At 37.8% G+C, this 21,294-nt stretch overlaps 1 protein-coding gene across 4 annotated transcripts in view; it reads right to left on the bottom strand.

The window, feature by feature from the left end:
- The window catches only part of LOC125367692 (regulator of G protein signaling 7 binding protein), a 93,295-nt gene that overhangs the window by 28,332 nt on the left and 43,669 nt on the right, over positions 1–21,294 (bottom strand). For all 4 annotated transcript variants that reach the window (XR_007214127.1, XM_048368387.1, XM_048368389.1 and 1 more), the window contains exon 3: positions 13,553–13,683. Coding sequence is in view for 3 of the 4 variants with exons in the window: in XM_048368387.1 (XP_048224344.1) it covers positions 13,553–13,683 (131 nt within the window). In the remaining variant the exon portion in view is untranslated. The remainder of the gene's footprint in view (positions 1–13,552; positions 13,684–21,294) is intronic.

Raw genomic sequence — 21,294 nt, 5'->3', positions numbered from 1 at the left:
TCACTGCTTCAGGTACTTACAAATAATTTTGTAAGTGTCAGATAAATACCAAGCACTAGACTTGATGTTAGAAATAATGGAAGTGGAGTAAAGACATAGTATCTTTTTCATGGAGAGGAAAGTGTTGGAGATGGACAATAACAAAGACTATAAAATGCAAAGTTGTGGTATATCATCAGTAGCTATTTTGGCTTTCATTCTTGCTTCTAGTTTTATTTCAGTATGTAGACATAACTCATATCTCATATAATTGAGTAATTCCATTAGAGAAGCTACACTTGTAATTTCTTAGCTAAGTCTCACAAATCCTGCTGTGGCTTTTTTTAACCTTAGAAAACTCAAGCAAACTAATGAAGATGATGACTGTCCACGATAAACTCTAATAGGAAATTTTTCCTATTGGAAATTTTATCAAAAAGGAACTAGCAAAAAAATGTCATCCTTGTAATTTCTAACCCCTAAAAGTAGCAGAACAAAGAGAAGGCAACAGGCAAATTAAGCGATAACTATACACCTTTCAACAAAGTACAATAAAAACGGGCCACGCAACCAAATACAAGCTTACTAATGGCAAATTTTGATCTTTTTCTGCGTACTTTAGGCATATCGATCCTGAGGGATAAAACTTGTCTAAAGAGTTGTTTTCCCAACTATATGGTATGCCATTGGGTAGAAAATTAATTATTACATAATTTAACACATGATCATTTCACAGTTGGAGGGCAATGACCTCTTTAAAGTATTTGCATTATGCCTCTGGTAAAGTACAGTAAATACAGTCAGTTCATTTGCTCCTCACCTTTGGGCAGAATTAGCCTAGGGATGTAGCTGAGATCTTTTAAGAGCACCCAAAGGGGGCTCCCCACAAACAGCCCTCTGATTTCCAAGCCTTTGAAGGACAGGGCAACCTGGAAGCATCTGATAATTTTGTACTATTTCAGGTTAGATCTGTGGAACACAAAATTTCTTGTTCTGTACATGACTTAAAATATATCTCCCTTCCTCTTTCATTTTTTTTCCCCATTTAACTTTTATTGGCTGAGTACAGAGATCTAGGTTCAAGCTAAATTTCTCTCAGAACTGGGATGACATTGTTCTCTTAACTTCTATTTATATCTCAGGATGTTTTGTATGTAACCTATTTATGGTTCTCTGAAAAATTTTTAGGACGTAACCTTCAAATTTTTTATTTCTAAATTGGCTCATAAACATGCCCAGACATGAATCTTCATTATATGAAGTTTTCCTCAATTAATATTTTGATTAGAATTTGTGACTTGTTTTCCCTAATTTGTTATTTTGAAAGAAATTGTAAGTTTATATGTAAAATTATACACAAATTATTCATATTTCTTTGTGGTGGATCACTTGAGTATGTTACAAATAATAACACTTTATCCTAAATATTTCAGCATATATCACCTGTAGAACACAGATGTTTTATTACATAATCTCAAAGCAACTATCACAGTGTAACAATTTTTAAACTGATTAAATATGACTCAAAACAATTTGATATATCACTATTATTTAACATAGTTTATGTTTAAACTTGTTCAGTTCTAATAAATCTAAAACTTTTATCTTTTGAGGAACCCAACCAACAACTATGCACAGAATTCAGTTATGTTTCTTTATATCTTATCTTCTTTTTTTTCAAGTCACAGGTATTTTTTGTGAAGACTAAAGGTCAATTGATGAATAGGATAGCTTTCCATTTGGACCTGTCTGATTGCCCATGGATAGGATCTGAGTAAATAATTTTGGGTAAGAATATTTCAGAAGTGATATTGAGTCCTACCATGATATGGCAGAAAGCACATGAACCAGTATTTTCTACTATTAATGATATTAGTAATAATATGGTTAAGGCAGTTTCTGCCCACTTCAACTATTGTAGATATATCTTTTTTCCTTTGTCATTATTAAATATCTATGAAGTGCTTCAATGAAATAATACTATCTTTTGATTTAAGTGTTTCTGATTTTCTTTATAGGGATGGGTTTTCTATTTTTCATAGCTATATTTCTCAATTCTCTCTATTCTTCCAGAATTCCTATCTCATATTTACATCTGTTTGGATTTGTCTTTTATGTTTGTTAACTTGCCTCTATATTCCATATTTATGTTTGGACTGGGAAATTCTGGGAAAATATCTTGATCTGATCTTCGGTTCATGCCTTTAAGCTCTCAAGATTTCCATTATGATTCTAGTTGATAATGGTGAAGAGTCAGAGATATTACCAACTTGCAAGCCAGCTTGCTACAATTTTGTGGATAATGAAAGATGACATAAGTTTCTGGGTCTGTGACAAACATAGTTTATTACTCACAGGATAACAGTAGTTCACATGTCAGCATTTGTGCTAGTCTCTTGTGTCCTAGTTACCGTAAGAAAATTCACAAGGGCCAGATGGTACCCAAACACATAGTAGGCTGTAACAAGAGATAATCATGAAGCTTGGGGTTCCCGTGTCTCAGAGGGAGACATTTTTAATTATATTAAATATTAAGCATCCCTTTTCCCGGAGGGAAATTTTCTTTCTCCAAAGCATTTGCTAAATAAGTGTCCTTGAAACACTAGTGCAAACCAAAAACAATGAGCTGGGTGCTGGTGGCTCATGGCTGTAATCCTAGCTACTCAGGAGGCTGAGATTTAAGGATCATGGTTCAAAGCCGGTCCAGGGAGGAAAATCTGTGAGACTACTCTCCAATTAACCACAACCAACCAAACAAACAAACAAAAAAACCCCCCAGAAGTGGAGCTATGGCTCAAGTAGTAGAGGGCCAGTCTTGAGCAACAAAAGTCAAGGACAGCTCCCAGGCCCTGAGTTCAAGCCCCACAACTGACAAAACAACAGCAATAACAACAACAAAACCCAACAACAACCATAACTTCACTTTGCATGATGCACAAATAGGAAAGACCAATGGAGAATTCATTCTCAGTGTTGAATTTTTATTTGGTTAATATACTTTGCATTTCCAACAAATCCAGCACTTTCCTGGGTGGTGTAGCTATTGTTTCATAGGTACAAGAGACCTAAATTGATTATAGATATTTAATATTTTTCATCACCTAATGTTGCTTATTCTATTACTGGTTGTTGCCTTTGGTGGTTTCCTTTATAAATGGACTTTTATAAGAATCTTGTCACTCCTGGATGTCTATTAAGATATATCTTGAATATCTCTGTATATCATCCTAACAGTGTCCTTGTAAGAAAGGGCTTTTATAGACAATGTATGTCTAAGGCTTTTTGGGGGCAGTTGTGTAGGAGTTCCCATCTGAAAGCTCTCTGCCTAGTCTTTTTTTTAATTGTTATTGTAAAGGTGATGTATAGAAGGGTTACAGTTACATAAGCCAGGTAATTAGTACATTTCATTTTGAACAGTGTCAACCCTTCCCTCACTTTCTTCCAGTTTTTTTCTCCTGACCCCCTCCCGCAAGTTGAATAGTTCATTTTCTTTTATTTTTGGCAGTTGTGGGGCTTGAACTCAGGGCCTGGCTACTGTCACTGAGCTCTTCTATTCAAGGCTAGCACTCTACCACTTTGAACCATAGCTCTACTTCTGGTTTTCTGGTGATTAAATTGGAGATAAGAATCTCATGGATTTTTTTTTTTTTTTTTTTTTTTTGGCCTGGGCTGGCTTTGAATCCCAATCCTCAGATCTCAGCCTTCTGAATAGGATTACATGTGTGAGCCACCAGTGCCTGGTAGATAGTTCATTGTCAACAGTGTGCAGTGAGTATCACTGCTGTGTTTGTTGGCCCTTTGCCCCACCATTTCTCTGCTCCCCCCTTCCCCTCCCACAAACAAGACCAAAGGTATGGAAAACAAAAACAGTGACAAAGGATAAAGCAAACAACAACAACAAAAAAACCCTCTTGTTTCCATTTTTTGGAGTTCATTTCAATAAACATCATTTTATATGATGATATGAACATCTCCATTGAGCCTTTGGGATCCTCTCCTAGGAATAGTCTCCTTTGGGCTCACTGTGTGAATATCTAGACTCCTACATAATTTATCATGCCCAAGTGTGTTTTACCATTCAGCATTTTTACTTGTGGATTTATATAGGCAAATTCTCGTTACAACAAATGAGGGAAACCATGACTTAACATAATGCTTCCAAGTCTTTCCATTTCCTTATGAATGGTACAATATCATTCTTTGTGATGGAAGCCTAGAATTCCATTGTGCATATATATCGTATTTTCTTGATCCATTCTTCCACTGAGGAGCATCTGGGTTGAGTCCATATCTTGTCCCTGCCTGTGATTTAGACTTTGTGTCTGTCCTGAGTTTCTTTCGAAATCCTCCTCTAGAGAGAAATAATGAACAATCTGTCCTAGTATAAAACTCTGCAGTCTTGAATTCCCTTTCATTCTCCTCTACTGTTGCCCTGTGGAGGGAGGACGGCCCAGAATTATTTCACACTCTATTCTGCTTTGCTGCCCAGGACTGACATTCTCCCCAGGCGTCCCCCTGGAGCAAGCATTGATAGTCTGCTGCTCGGTGTGGGGCAGCCTAGTGTTTCTTGCAGTTTCAAACATTCATTTTTTTTTTTTTACAACATTTCTAGAAGTCTTTCCTGTGATTTGTATTTGTTGTCTTGGTTTGAAGTATTTCTGGAACAGACTCAATTTTTGCAGAAATATTCTCCTGCTTGAATTACTTCTATTTCTTCCTGAATTTCTTATCTGCCGCTATGTCTTCCTCTGGTCATTTATTTCCACCAGTTCTAACTCAATTGCTTCCTAGTTTTAAGCAATGTCTCAAAATTTCTGTTCTGCTGCAGTCACTTTGTTTTTCAGGGTCATGGGAGAATGTTCTGTTTTTATTAACCTCTATTTTCTTTTCCTATTATAGTTAGAAAGGGCCATGTTACTGAGTGATGGCCAATAGACACTTTGGCCCCTAAAAATCCTTTTATGGGACCTCCTATGCTTTCTAATGGACACAGACACTTACCCTTCCACCCCCCATCATAGGGATGCGGAAAATGGAATGAGAATACTGTTTTGTTCCAACTCAGCTCTGGCAAGTGGACTGTGCTATGAACGAAAAATGAACTCTCCTTGTTAAAATCTACTAAGATTTGGTTTTATCTCAAGCAATACTTTAATCTAGAATTAATATGTATTCATTCTTTTCATCATATGCTTTTCTTTATTCCAATAGATTTTCAAGAGGAAAGGAAATAGGTGCATGAGTTCAGTAGAACATCTCTGGATAAATTTTTCCTTTAATTACATTCTCTGTGTTTGACAATAGGTGGAAATTGACAGCATTCATCTCCTTATTTAATAATCATTAATTGAATTTTTACTCTGCTCCAGGCACTGTTCTAGATGCTTGAGATACAGTTGTGAATGTGCTCATGATTACCAAGTCTAGAGAGAACAGAAAAGAAACCAGGAAATTCCCTTTTAAGGTAACATGTGCCACAGAGATTCTTGGGGGCAACATGGAGTGGACAGCAGCTCAGCTTTGGAAGGTTCAGAGAAGCTTCTTGGAGGAAGGCACGACTAAATTATACCCACATAAAGTGCAGGGAGGGGCCAGGGGAAGGAGATAGATGGGAGATTAGCTACGATGGCTCATGTGTCCCCAAAGGGAAAAGCTTATGAGTTGAGTTCCTTGAAGTAGTTCAAGATGTCTTGAGTTTGGCAGGGCCAGTACAGTGGCAGGTGGGAAGTGTTACTGGGCAAGACGTGAAGTTGAAGAACTGAGCAAGGTCAGTCCATAGCTGTTCTCTTGAGCTACATGAAGGAGTTAGCAGAAGAGCTATCCTTCCACAAACTCAGTTAGTTCAATGTGAGATCTTTGGTCCTACCTCCCTTCCTTTGCCTGGCTGTCTTCCGAATGGAGTGTTTGTTTTCTGACATCAGGTTGGGCTCCCTGCCCTGCTCTTAGGAAAGCAGACAACATTCTTCTAGGTGGTGACTTCAGTCTATGTTTTGCCTCACTCAAGGGAGTGAATGTGCATTTAAAATGATTTCTTATTATGAAATGAAAAACTTTGTCCTCTAAAAAATCAATTTCAGGCCCCAGTGAACAAGTATTTGCTTGGAGAGGGGACAGAGCAAAGGGAGAAGAGAGTCTTTAGAACACCTTGAATTCATACCAAGCTAGCTGTGTCATTGTTTAGAACTAGGCCACCCAAAACTTGGCCACTTGCCTTAGGGTCCTGAAAAACATTTAGCCTTTAGCTCCTTTGGGACTTCCATGTATTTTTAGCCTGTTTGCACATTAATATAAGAGAAATGCTTGAAGAAATGGTAAGGGAAACTACTGGTGAGGCACACACTGGTTATTCTTATATTCGTGAGAAATAGTAATTCTGCATAAATAAAAACACTTGTGACTGTGGAGCCCTCTCAATTGCTGTGAGGTCCAGAATGTCCAGACAGTGCCACGAGAGGACAGGGCAAAGTGGCCTTTTGTCACACCTATCTCAGCGGCCTCTTTCTTGCCTTATTTCTTCTGTCTTCTTTCCCTCTATTTGTGCTTTCTTCTCTCTTCCCCTTTCTTCCATTCTTGCTGTCTTCCTTGCCTTCAGCAGTGACCATGGGAAGCAATACCATCCACATATCTCCATGGCGGTCCTTAGCGTGGCCTCCAAAGATCAGCAAAGTCAGTCTTACCAAATTGAGTACTTTTATCCAGGGCTCAAAGTAAAATTAGCACGTCCTCTCTGTGCTAATTCTGTATCACTGTCTTACCATTTCCTTAATGTCCTACCTCATTTAAAAATTATTATTGTTTTTAAACAGTTGTAGAGAGGAGGGTCATTTCACAAAACCTTGTATGAATACAATGCATCTTAATCTATGTCACCCCTTCAATAATCTCATCCCCCTTAAATCCGCCCCTGAATACAATGCATCTTAATCTATGTCACCCCTTCAATAATCTCATCCCCCTTAAATCCGCCCCTGAATACAATGCATCTTAATCTATGTCACCCCTTCAATAATCTCATCCCCCTTAAATCCGCCCCTTCCCTTACATGTCTCAATTTTGTGTTATATACAGTATATATAATGAATTGACACCATTCTCTCCCACTCCCACCTTTGTTTCCTACCGTCTTTATGATCCTGATATATAGTCTGCTGTGGCACTTTGTAGAGAGCAAGCTTTCAGGGAAGTTTCTGTTCTGACTCAAGGTGAATAACAAAATGAATGTGGCTATGCCTGATGCATCGGCACACATCTACAGAGTGCTTCTGATTCTCATGTACTTTCCTAAGTGGTAGGTGAAATGATATGCACCATGTAAAGAATGGGAGAAATGTAGGCCATCGATTAAAGAATCCACATTTATTCTCTCATGTTTCTAGAAAGCACGCAATAACTGAAAAGCAGTTATATTGACTCAGTGATTTATCTATGTTAAAAACAATTTCAAAGGCTTTTCTATGTGTAAGAAGGAGATATTCTTTGTGCCATTCAATAAATGGCAGGAAGTAATAACTACTCCATAGACAGAGCTCTGTTCTTGCCCATGCACTAGGAGATATACATGTTTGAATTCAGAATTTCTGAGACATTGTCCCTCCTCCAACACTCCATACACTCCTCCTTGGCCCTCCTTGGGCCACTTCGTTATAGCATCTCTATCTGAGGCTTCCTTCTGCCTTCTCCAGTGTAGCTTAGTGGGACTGGGCTGGAGTGCTGGACCAATCACTTGCTTTGCAGCAGGACCACTGTCGTGTCATCTTGGACAACTTACCTCATGGTTTCAGGTTCTTCCTCTGTAACATTGGGGAAATAATACTTAGCACAAAATGTGGTAACATGCCTATCTGGAAATAAAAGGTCCCCAATAAAATTTACCATTGCTATGCTCCTATCCTTCAGCTTTGATCTACTCACTTATATATGAAAACATGGAGACTAAGTCATAGTTGATGTTATAGAAGCTGGCTACTCATCAAATATTACAAAGTCCTACTATAGATCTTTTGTGTCAGATAGCAATGTTCATGAAGATTTTTACTTTATGATATTGAAACCAGATAACTATTTCCCTCCCTCCCTCCTTCCCTTCCTCCTCCCTTCCTCCCTTCCATCTTTCCTTCCTTCCTTTCTTCCTCTTTCCTGTACTGTCCTATCCTGTCCTTTCCTCTCCTCCCTTCCCCTCCACTAGAATATATACTCTACATGAACAGAGGACTCTTTAGCCTTGATCACCCAGACCCTAACGCCCAGAACAGTGCCTTGCATATGATAGGTACACAACAAATATTTGTCTAAAGAACAAATGCATGTCTCCACTTGGGATCCGAATCACAGTCTATTTTAGGATTTATTCTGCTTCCTTTCTTCTAATTCACTGTTCTATTTTGGTGTTAGCTGCCTCTTACATTGGGAAATAAAACATTTACTTGTGGCTAAATTCTATTTCTGTCTTTATGTTGCTTGTTCCTTTTGTCGTGCTGATCATTTCTTGGTATGATGCTCGGTAAATATACTGGCGTCTTACTGTCTGGATTCCATTCTTGCCTTGAGTTCATTCTGTATTTTGCTGGACAGCGGTTCGCTAATCTATCATTAGAACATCTTGAGCTCACCTCTCAACAAGTTTAAAAATATTTTGCAACTATCAACATGTATCTATCCTTTTCTTCATGTAGTAGCATCTCCTCTGCATATTTTTACCTGTACATTTATCACAGTGGCACACTTTAGGATAAGAATCCATCTTGTCTTAGGGAAAAGAAGGGAAGATAATATACTCTCAAAAAAACCCAGGGATGCTTATTTTATAAATTGTGGTAGACAGGCCAGTGGAGCCAGAGAGGACCAGTGACAGAGCAAGGTGAGATGAGAACAAATATGGAATAAGTGAGCTTGAATACAAAAGATCTCCTTCCAAAATCATAACATTGACATAACTGATTGAGAAAGGCACAGGATCGCTATAGTTAACACACCAGAGTTGTATTCCCTTGGAAATCTGGCTCAATTATCTGCCAACAAAGTGAATGAAACTTGTAATCTCATTTCATTCAGTGCAGGAAACAGGCATTAATGGTCAATCTGATATATGGAATTGGTAATGCAAAATGATTTCGTACCTAGCTAACTGTGAAGAAGTGAGAACAACCATTTTTCACTATAAACACAGAAATTAGACTGTGTCAAGCAGTACTCCAATCTACATCTTACAGTGTTAGAATATGAGATGACAAAATGGCGAAAATCATTCCCATCTGTCATTTTCTTATACAAACACAGTTCTGCACAGCCTGTATCTACCTGATATAACCCGATAGTCTTTATTAAATGTAGCTTTTTACCACACAGCACCATAATTTAACTTTAAGTTTGTTGGCCATGAAGAAGGAAATAATTTTGGTAATGTTTTTCTTCATTTCTTGGTGATAACATGATCTTGTGCAGTATAAAATATTTTCAAGTAGATTTTACCAGACTTATTAGACAGCAAAAAAAAAAAAAATCAGAAGCATGGTGCATGGAACAAACAGGAAGGCCCAGTGAAGATATTAAAAATTAAGGACACTTCAGTTGTCCTAATTGAAAAAGAAAGACAATTTGCATTACTCAATTCAAGAACACTACAGAAGCTTTAAAATTATTTGAGGCTTACTTTTCCAGAAAGAAATCGTAGATCATCACAGTGACCTTGTGTGCCCTTTGTTTTTATGTCATGAGTACTCAATACAATAACAAGACTAAATAAGACATATAGTAGTACCTGCACCTCTGATGACAGGACATAACAAGAAATTAACAGTGTCGATTGGTTTTAGGATTTAATCTCAACACAATTGACAAGAGCTTCTCAGACTGAGGCAGATTTAGTGATTCCATTACCGTTTTTCCTTCCTATATGTAAAGAAAAGCTAAAGAAGAGGGGAGTGGTCAACTTTCAGTTATTCCAATAGAAGGAAAAGAAATATGCCTATTTAAAATATCAACTTTTATTGTTGCATTAAAAGAAACAAACCAGACAGATTTTTAAGCAGAAAGAGAGCATGAGTGTTACAAAATCAGATAGGAGACCCAATTTCCCTGAAACTCTAGGGGACTTATGTGTCAAGAGAAGGTATTTAGAAAGGGTTATTTCTTAGTGTGAAACCACATCATAGATGCCACTGTTTGGATAAAAAATATGGTACATTGGGATATTTTAATGTTATGTTGGAATGGGCCTTTTCATTATGTCAAAATTCTTCCTCTAACGCATCCACTATGATTAATTAAATGCATTTAGCTATCAGTTATGGTATTTTTGTTTAACCCGGCATTATTTCTTCTCTATATTAAGATTTTCTGTTTGTTATGTCAATAAAATAATAGTGAAAGGAAAACTGGGAAAAACACAGAATATATTACATTGGAAAACTACTCTGGCAGCTTGAGTCTCAGTAGATATGCTACTGCCTAGTGTATACGTGATTGTTTTTGCTAATATATGATACACAAAATGGAATGCCTACATTTCCAGTCTAGGGAAAAGAGGTAGATTTATCAACAGTTGAACTTGGGGCCTTGAGTTTGCTGTTCGGCTCCTGGATTTGCTTGTTTGCTAGGCTTGCTTGCTGGTACGCTGCCACTTGAGCCACACCTCCAATCCTGCTTTTGAGAAGTTATTTTAGAGATAGTGTCTCACGGACTTTTTTGCCTAGACAGCATTTGAATTATGATCCTCTCGATCCCAGTCTCCTGAGTAGCTAGGATTACAGGTGTGAGCTGCTGGTGACTTGCTGAGACTGATTTCTTTTTAATTTAATTGAATTGTCAAGGTGATGTACAGAGGGATTACAGTTACGTAATAAGGCAGTGAGTACATTTTTTGTCAAATTTGTTTCTTGATCCACACTTTGTTTTCCTTGCCACCTCTACCACCTTGTCTGAACTTGTTGTCACCTGTACTCTTAATACAACCTCTGCCCATTCCTTTATTTAATGTATACATATACTATAAATGTGGTATATATGTGGATATATGTTTATAGTTTTTCCTTAGTCACATAGCTTGAATCAATACTTGGTAAATCCTATTTGCACAGTGTGTCTTCCCATCCCTCCCCCACTTCTTGTTTTCATAAACAGAAAGAATTGCTTGCCTGCTCTCCCTTTCTGCAGAAAGGTTTGCTTTTGTTTTGTTGTTTTTTTTTTTTCCTTGCTCATTGATTCTCCTCAGTCAAGTTATATGCACAGCTTTCAGATTTCAAGATCAACACAGGCATTGTCTCTTACATTGCTCAATTTTTTTTTTTTAGAGTTTAATACTCTTGTGCTATATACAGTCTGTGTACTAATTTCTTTTTTAACTCATTATTTTGACAGCCCATGGTCACTGAAGCCAAATATTTGCATTATTTTCAGCTGGGGCCTCTGAGGGAGTCTGCAGCATATTTCCTATGTTTCATAAGTATTAGCTGGAGGCTTCTGGATATAGGCTATTTTATGGTTTTCGGTGTTGTGAAAAAACAAAATCTAGTGCAGCAACTGAGATTTGTCCGTCAGACTGACTACGATGGCATGAGGCAATGAAAACCAAAGGGGCTGAGCCATTTAAGAGGTGACATTTTTATATTTGTGCTCTAAACCAAATCCAAGGAAGCAATTTCATGAAACATCACCTTTAAGCAGAGAGTGATCTGAGAAGAACTTGCCTTTCCAAAGTCAATTGTGCAATGGCAAATGTCGCGGTGGATGATAAAAGAAGGTCAGGTTGCAAACCAAGGAATTAGGAAGGGTGTGGGAGTGGAGACTCCTGTGTGTTAAACAGCAAGAAATATTCCAGTGGCAGCAAAGGCAGACATGCTGCAAGTGTAGCTCATGCAGAACTGGAGAGCAACACTGCCTGTGCCTGCCTGGTCCTCTTAGTAAATCATTTAGGATGATAACTATTCGGTATGGGTGCCATTTCTCTCTCTCTCTCTCTCTCTCTCGCTCTCTCTCTCTCTCTCTCTCTCAGAGACAGAAAAAGAGAGGCAGATACTGAGGACAGACAGAGGCAGAGGCTGAGGCAGAGACAGAGGAATTGAAGAGTAAGGCACCAGGCTTTTAGTCAGGATATTCTCAATGTAATTGAGTATTCAACTTTTGGATTATGCATTAGGAGTGTCAAGGAGTTAATCCTTCCAAACACACTCTCATATTAATAACAAATAAAGATAAAAACGCTTACAAGATTAGCCTTTCAAAGAAAAGGCAGCAATAAACTTTGAAAAAATGTCCTCTTGTCTTTGAAGCATTGTTACTACACCCCGTTTGTTAGTCCTACTGAATACACACACACACACACACACACACACACACACACACACGTGTATACAATCTTTTATTTTTACAGGTGGTTCATGATTTCATTCTTACCAAACTGGAATGCTCATTTGACTTCAAATCTTTAACTGGTTCTTTACTGAACTAAGACATAACTCTCCTATTGCTTCACTGAAATCACAGGTAAGCATTACTTTCTATGTACTCCTCCCCCATTTTTCCAAGCTCAAGAACAAAAGTTTGTATTCTGGAGATTCCCAATACATTGTCACTTGGTGATTTAATAAAAACCAAATCCTCCACTAGTGGAAGCTTCTGACTTCTTCTTTAGCCTCTTTCCCCTTCCACCCATCTTGCAACAGCACTGAGCACTGGCTGAGTGGGGTTCACCCCCATAGCCAGCAATATGAACGGGCCTTAGGTGTCTAAAACAGTCAGGATCTATAGTTCTGACACAGAACTACTCCAGCCAGAGTGAAGCCCAGGACTTTTTTGTGTTCTATAGTTGGAAGAAGTTTTCTCTCTTTCTCTGTGTGATGACTAGAGCTGTCGTCACTAATTTGCCAATGTGGAGGAGGCTAGCTTGAGAGTAAAGTCAACATGGAGAAGAGCATCACTCAGAATGAGAGTCTGAAATCTGACCACAGCAGGCCAAGACACAGCCACTGCTGAAAGGTGTATTTGAGTCCATATGGCGCTGTCATAGTTTTGTTTTACTTTTTTCTTTTTGAGACAGGATCTTGCTATATTGCTCAAACTGGCCTTAAATTTATGATCTTCCTCTCTCAATCTTACAAGCGCTGGGATTACAGGTTTATGCCAACATCCTGGCATTCCCAGTATAATTTAACCCAAGCCAGGAAATGCGATATTCTGTTGCTCATATGCTGCTTCTCTATTACCTATTGAGTTCCCCCTATTTCAAAATCTTTGAGCCACAAATATTTGTTTGTCTTTTTACAACTCAATCCATCTATAGAAATTGCAGCATTCTTGAGGACAGATACGACACTAATTCTAATGAAAGTCATATTCTCAAGTGGTAAAATAATAACTTTAAGACTCCTACGGCATGTTTGGTTCAAAACAATTAGTGTTCTTATGTACTTAGTAGTAATATGGACTTCTAAAAATTAACTCACAAATCAACTATTTCTTGAGCATGTAATTTCATTCTAATTGTGTATAGATGGGCATGTAGTATAGACTCTTGGCAAAAGGTTGCCTTTCACATATCATTCCTTGGTGTTTCTGACAATCTATGAATTGTACATACCTTTTCGATGAAACTGAAGCGATCCCAGCAGGCAAATCGATTTTAGCATCTCTGTTGTATACATTTCTAAGCAGCACTGCAGCTGGATGTAAAGTCGACAGATTTCTGGATGGATTTCACCATCTTCTGGGCTGTAAAAGAAAGAGAGAAAAGTTGTGAGTAGCCTCAAGATTTTACTCATCAGCCATTTGTTTCACTCTGAGAGAAGAAAAATGCTTCATAAAGATTCTGTGAAAGCCTAGAGTCTAAAATATAGGGCTTCATGCTTTCAAGCCAATAACCAATGTGACAGTTGTTACATAACTGTCTTTCTGACTAACCCTCTTCTCAACTGGCTTATGCTGAGAACTTCAAACCATAAATGCTTTAAGTAACTGCAAAATATCTGACATTTTCAATTTATCTATTGGAAGAAATTTCCAAAATACACTTAAACCATAACAATCCGAGTCTGTAAAAAGAGATTAAAATCCTTGTTTTTAGGGAAACTAACAAGATCTGTTCAGTTAACATTTGTAAGTCAACTCTTTAATATGAAGTAACCAGCATAATATGATTAAAGAGCCAAGTTACAAATTACTTTTTTTTTTTTTTTTTTTGGCCAGTCCTGGGCCTTGGACTCAGGGCCTGAGCACTGTCCTTGGCTTCTTCCCGCTCAAGGCTAGCACTCTGCCACTTGAGCCACAGCGCCGCTTCTGGCCGTTTTCTGTATATGTGGTGCTGGGGAATTGAACCTAGGGCCTCGTGTATCCGAGGCAGGCACTCTTGCCACTAGGCTATATCCCCAGCCCACAAATTACTTTTTATTGAGGGTTTTTGTCTTAGTTTAAAACATAATAAAAACTTAAAAAAAAAAAGAAATGTACCCAAGGCCTAACATATGGAACTGTAACCTCTCTGTACATCACTTTGACAATAAATAAGAAAAAAAGGATAAAAAAAAACATATTCCTTTACTGTTTGCTATAACTAATTTACAAAATATCCAAATGTTTTTAATAAAAAATATTTTATGAAAAAAGAGAAATCTAATACAATTCTAGCAATTGTTCTGAGAAATCCAAAGCTAAGTGAGCACTGAACCCGGGCTCAAAAATTTATTCTAGCTGGGTATCAAAAGCTGATGCCTGTAATTCTAGCTACATGGGAGGATAAGATCGGATGATCATGGTTCGAACACAGCCCAGGCAAACAAAGTCCCTAAGGCTTTTGTTTACAACTAACGAGCATAAACATAGAAGTGGGTCTGTGGCTCAAAAGGTAGAGTGCTAGCCTAGAGTGAACAAGCTAAGCAAGGGCCTAAGGTCCTGGGTTTAAGTCCTAGTACTAGGGCTTGCACATACACATAGGAACACACACACATCCATACACACTACTCTAGAGCCCCTGAGTGTTTCCCAGTATATCTGATAAAATATGCAATAATCACTTGTATCTTTTGACTAGAAGGAGAGAAATCCGTTGTTGATAAAATAACTCTTTATTTGATATGCCACTAAAACAGCATACGTTGATCAATGTAAAGTAGATAACAAGGATGGTGTTTATAAATAGATCTGAGATGAAAGAAAACTTGAAAATGAAGTCTGTCAAGTGCCTTTATTATTGGTCCTTTTACCCCCATCCATTAGAATGCAATGAAATCTGATTAAATAATGTAGCATTTGTAAAAATAAAGTGGACCAGTGGCAAAATGTCAGGGATAATTTTCAGAAAAAAAAAAGGATGATAGCTTCCTTTTGGCATTCTGGAATCACAGCGAAAAGACTTTGTATATATCCTACCTTTGACAATAGTAATTAATGTTCATTTTCAATGCTTATTTAGCCAAGGAACAAGTATATTTCTAACCACATGGCTTATATAACTCAGGAAAAGGCAAAACTCTCTGCTTCAATATTCATGACGCCTGCGCAGTCACCTGGGTCTTTCTGGGTCAGGTAGAATAAAGTGCTTTCCAGGACTGACATGCAAATTTTGGTGTTATGCAGAAATGAGAAGACGATGCTACTTTTTTCTTTTCTCATTTGCCCTCAGCAACCAGCCATGGACCAACATTGGTAGCCAGGAATTTCAGGTGAAAATCTCCGGTGTTCTCCTACAGCTTGTGCCCACAGACACCTTCCACCTTCAGCTCACCTTCAAGCTGAAGGCATTTCTGCCAACCCACTCCATCCTACACAGACAGACAGACAAACAGGACCCCCACCCCCCGCAATTTCAGGCTGTATTAAAATCCTTGGAAATGTCTCTGACTATCTCCTTCTACTTCCCTGGTGGTCCTGTTAAATCCTAAACAACTGATGAGAATGAATGGCTTTACAATAAGAAGCGATTTGGATATATTATCTGAGAACACATTGCTTTTCATAGAAAAACTGAAGGTAGAAGGAAAGTATTTTAAGACATGCCATTTCATCATTCCAATCATAGCTGCCTGTTCTCACCTACGCATAGCTTGGCCCTGGTGGCTCATTTGCAGATTAAAGAAACAAGTCCCTGTAATAATTCTATTATATCTATTATGCATTTTATAGGTAGGACAATTAGCTAATATAGTATCATTTCAAGCCATGGAGTCTTCTTATTTTCAGAAACAAAACATACATGCCAGTGACTTTGATCCATAAACTCACATATAAACAATATCGTACATCAGTTGAAATGCTGAATGGAAACTCCTTTGCACAACTGTTTAGAGACAATACAAATGATTAGCAGAAGAGATGACATTTTATATCATTTACATAAATGTAAGAAGATATGACTATATTGCAAACGTTAACATATTGTATTATTTTACAACTCAAAAGTGATCTATTAAGTGCTTTTGAAAAAAGGTGAGTCAGAACAGAGATTGAAATGTCGAATTCAAGATGATTCCACAGCCATCACCACCCCAATGCCTCGGTCTCCCTGGGAGATTCTAGGAACTAGGAACGCCTTGGGCCTCGCCTAAGTGTTATACGGAACTGAACAGATGTCACTGAAAATGAAATCTGCTTAATAAACATTAACTGATGTTAAAGATGCAGTATAAATATTCGCGTTAACATTTATTCACATTCTCATATATTATCCTTTAATATCTTGGAAAGTTATAGAAAAAGTATTTAAAAATCAGTAGAAAAGCTATTTTTCATATTCGTGTTTTGTGATGGCAGACCAGCTTATATTAACCTCTGGACTTTTTCAATGTATGTCTTTTATTTTAGAACTCTAAAATCTATATTGCTGTAATTGATTACTAAAAGTGCCTTAAGAGACAAATTGCTCAGTGGGTTATAATATGTCTAATGTTACAACTAGTGAGCTGAAATAGATATTTCAGAAGCATTAAGTACATTTAGGTTAATTTCCTAACAAATGAACAAGAGCCAGAATATGGAGAATGCGGGGGGGGGGGGGGCGAGTGAGCAATTTAAGTACTTGACCCTTCCTAAGGAAAGATCACAAGACCCAAGGAAACATTTACATTAACCTAAAAGTCCACCTGTGGACTTCTTTCCAGAAGCTGAAAGCAATTTCACTTGGAGAAAAACTTTCCCCCTACTCCTTAAACGTGCTCTAACATGATACCCTCTCACTGAGCAAAGTTTAGGTCTAGAAGAGTTGCCCTTCAGGTGCTGGACATTTGATTCAAAGAACTTTGATGAGTTAACAACTAGGTTTTGATGCTATATTTTTTTCCTACAGAATGTATGTCAAGAGCTAAACTGATCATCTTGATGAATTTCAAAGTTTCATGTTTTCATGTCTATAAAAATCTCAACAGAATGTCTTAACTCATGTCTTAGAGCTCATCATGAATCCAGAAACATTTAAAATAATTACCAAATTTTAAATCTCTCTTTTAATCAGCTCATTAAGAATGAGAATTAAGAGGCTGGGAGTATGGCCTGGTGGCAAGAGTGCTTGCCTCCTACAAATGAAGCTCTCAGTTCGATTCCCCAGCACCACATATATGGAAAACGGCCAGAGGGGCGCTGTGGCTCAAGTGGCAGAGTGCTATAGCCTTGAGCAAGAAGAGGCCAGGGAAAAAATGCTCTACATCACTGGCCATAAAGGAAATGCAAATCAAAACAACATTGAGATTCCATCTCACCCCAGCAAGAATGTCATATATCAAGAAAACTAATAATAACAATTGTTGGAGGGGATGTGGCCAAAAGGGAACCCTACTTCATTGTTGGTGGGAATGTAAACTGGTTCAGCCACTCTGGCAAGCAGTATGGAGATTCCTCAGAAGGCTCAATATAGAACTCCCCTATGACCCAGAAGCCCCACTGTTGGGTATCTATCCAAAAGCCCACAAACAAAATCACAGTAATGCCACCAGCACAACAATGTTCATTGCAGCACAATTTGTCATAGCGAGGATGTGGAACCAACCCAGATGCCCCTCCATAGATGAATGGATCAGGAAAATGTGGTACATTTACACAATGGAATTTTATGCCTCTATCAGAAAGAATGACATTGCCCCATTTGTAAGGAAATGGAAGGACTTGGAAAAAGTTATACTAAGTGAAGTGAGCCAGACCCAAAGAAACATGGACTCTATGGCCTCCCTTATTGGGAATAATTACTACAGGTTTAGGCAAGCCATAGCAGAGCATCACAAGGCCCAATAGCTATACCCTTAGAAACACATAAGATGATGCTAAGTGAAATGAACTCCATGTTATGGAAACAAGGGATATATCACAGTTGTAACTACTTTCAACGTCCTATGTGTATGTGTAGTTTCTATTATTGATAATGTTTTGTATCACCTTCCTATGTTTGTACCTACACTATCTCTGTAATCTTATCTGAGTATATTGGAAACCGTGTTTACTGGTATTGGAAGTAGGAAATTCAAAGGGAATACCAAATTCGAGAGACACAGGGTAAAAAAAGAGAAATAACTACAAAAGCAATACTTGCAAAACTGTTTGGTGTAAGTGAACTGAACACCTGGGGGGGGGGAGGGAAAGGGGGGAGGGAGGAAGGCATGAGGGACAAGGCAACAAACAGTACAAGAAATGTATCCAATGCCCAACGTATGATACTGTAACCTCTCTGTACGTCAGTTTGATAATAAAAATTTGAGAAAAAAAAAAAAAAAAAGAAGAGGCCAGGGACAGTGCTCAGGCCCTGAGTCCAAGGCCCAGGACTGGCCAAAAAAAAAAAAAAAAAAAAAAAAAAAAAAAAAGAATGAGAATTAAGACTCAGTAACTTAATCATATGGCCTAAAAAAACTTAAATTGCTATAGTAATAGGAAAATATGAAAACATAGACTGTCTTAATCACTTCTTCAAAATGGGAACTCTCAATTGTGACTGTTTATATTTTTTAATTAAAATGGGATTGCATCAAACCGAAGTTTCTGTGTGGCAAAGGACATAGCTAGCAAGAAAAATAGAAAGCCCACAGATTGGGAGAAGAACTGTACTAGCTATGCATCAGACCAAGGGCCTTGTATTTAATATGTACTTAAAGCTCAAAAACTTTAGCTCCCCGCACCCTGTCCCCCACCAAAAAAATTCTGAAAGAAACAATTCAATTAGTAACTGGGCTAAAGACTTAAAGAGAGACCACTCTGAAGAATAAATAAGAATGGCCAGTAGACACATAAGAGATGTTCAATCCCGCCGACCATAGAAGAAATGCAAATCAAACTACACTGAGATTCCACGTCACCCCAGTTATAATGCCATTATTGAGAAAACTAACACTATCAGATGCTGCCAGGGATCTGGCTAAAAGGGAACGCTACTACACTGTTGGTGGGAATGTAAACTTGTTCAACTACTTTGGAAAGCAGTATGGAGGTTCCTCAATAAACTAAACTACTCCTGGGCATTTTTCCAGCACAATCATGCCCACTGCGGCATTGTTTACCATAGCCAAGATAGGAAATCAACCTAGATGCCCCTCAGAGGACAAATGGTTCAAGAAAATGTGATATATATATATATATATATATGAATTCCATGCTTCCCTGAGAAAGAATGCTGTTGCCTCTAGTAAGAAAATAGAGAGACTTGGAAAAAATTATATTAAGTGAAGTAAGCCAGATCCAAAGAAACATAGGCTGCATGGTTTCCCTCATTTATAATAGTTAGAATACCTATAAATCTACAAGTAAACCCAATGGATAGTAAAAGACAAATAATTACACTTACATATGATTAATTAAGCAAGACTCTAAACATTCAAATAGTGAGACCAAAGGAGGATATTCTTGGGCCAGAACTGCAAGAGCTCAATAGCTATGTGCATAGGACCATATAAAATGAGGCCTAACAAAATGAACTCCAAGAAATGGAAACAAGTGGTTGTTATTGTACTGTTTGTGGCTCTTTTTTCCTCTGTTTTTTTTTCTTGTATATAAGTTTATCTGATTTGGGGAGGGGGAGGGGAAGCACAGAAATGGAGGGACAAAGAGTGAACTAATTCAGCAGTGAAGCTCACTAGATACTATGTTGGAAATGAACAACTCTGGGGAAGAGGGGTTGGGAGAGGAAAAACTGGAAGAAAATAAGGGATGGGGAGACACTGATCAAAAAGAAATGTACTCATTAGCTGACTTGTGTAACTGTCACCTCTCTGCACAGTACCTTTACAATGAAAAGAAAGGATCTAACAACAAACATTAGTGAAATCCAGAAGATCATCAGGAAATACTTTGAAAACTTTCATTCTAATAAATTGGAAAATCATATATACATATGTTAGAAAGAGTTAAAAATGACACATTCCTTTCAAGAAACGCTCTAGCAGTTTCTTACAAAAGCAAACATCTACTTGACTTGGCAATTCGGTTTCTAAGGCTCTGCCTAAGAGAATGAAGACATTCACAGATAGATCCATACACGAGTATTTGTAGTTCTTAGAATAACAAGAAATTGGAAACGAGGTGTTTAACAAGAGGATGAATGATTTTTGGTATTTCCACAACAGGGCAGTATGCTCAACAATTAAAAGACTAACTCCTTCTGTTAAAAAGCATGAATATATCACAAAGCTTTTATTTATTTGTTATTTATTTATGTATTTATGTATTTATTTTTATTTAAGCTGGTACTTGAGCTTGAAGTTTGCTAGGCTTCTATCCTGCCCTTTGGGCCATGCTTCCAGCCCTTACAAAAATACTATTTTGAGTAAGAAAAACTATATAGAAAAAAATAAGTGAAATAAGACTCCATTCACAAAAAGCTAGAGAAAAAGTCAAATCTAATTGATGATGAAAACAAAAAAAAATCTTAGAACAAAAGTGGAGAAGTCCTGAGAAGGATCACTTGACCCAAGAACTTTCTGGGGTGAGGTAATAATCATTATGGAGGTAGAGATAAGAGGTTCAAGAAAGATGAATGTTTACTTTTGTTGTTGTTGTTGTTATGGGGCTTGAACTTAGGGCCGGGGTGCTGTCTCTGAGCTCTTTTATTGCTCAAGACTAGTGCTCTACCATTTTGAGCCACAGCTTCATTTCCAGTTTTCTGGTGGTTAATTGAAGATAAGAGTCTCATGGACTTTCTTGCCCAGGCTAGCTTTGAACCGTGATCCTCAGATCTCAGCCTCTTGATGAGCTAGAATTACAGGTATGAGCCACCAGCACCAAGGGGGTGTATACATATGACGGAACTTACTGTGTGATACACTTCATATTTGTGCGTTTGTTTATATGCAAATTGCACTTTAACACTGAAGCTTATCTTGTGATTTGCACACTAAGGTGTTAGAAGTTAAGTTTGTG

Source organism: Perognathus longimembris, chromosome 19 (assembly GCF_023159225.1).
Source record: "Perognathus longimembris pacificus isolate PPM17 chromosome 19, ASM2315922v1, whole genome shotgun sequence".
Classification (NCBI taxonomy): domain Eukaryota; kingdom Metazoa; phylum Chordata; class Mammalia; order Rodentia; family Heteromyidae; genus Perognathus; species Perognathus longimembris.
Note: the sequence above shows the minus strand (reverse complement) of the source record. Positions and strands in the feature narration are given on the sequence as shown.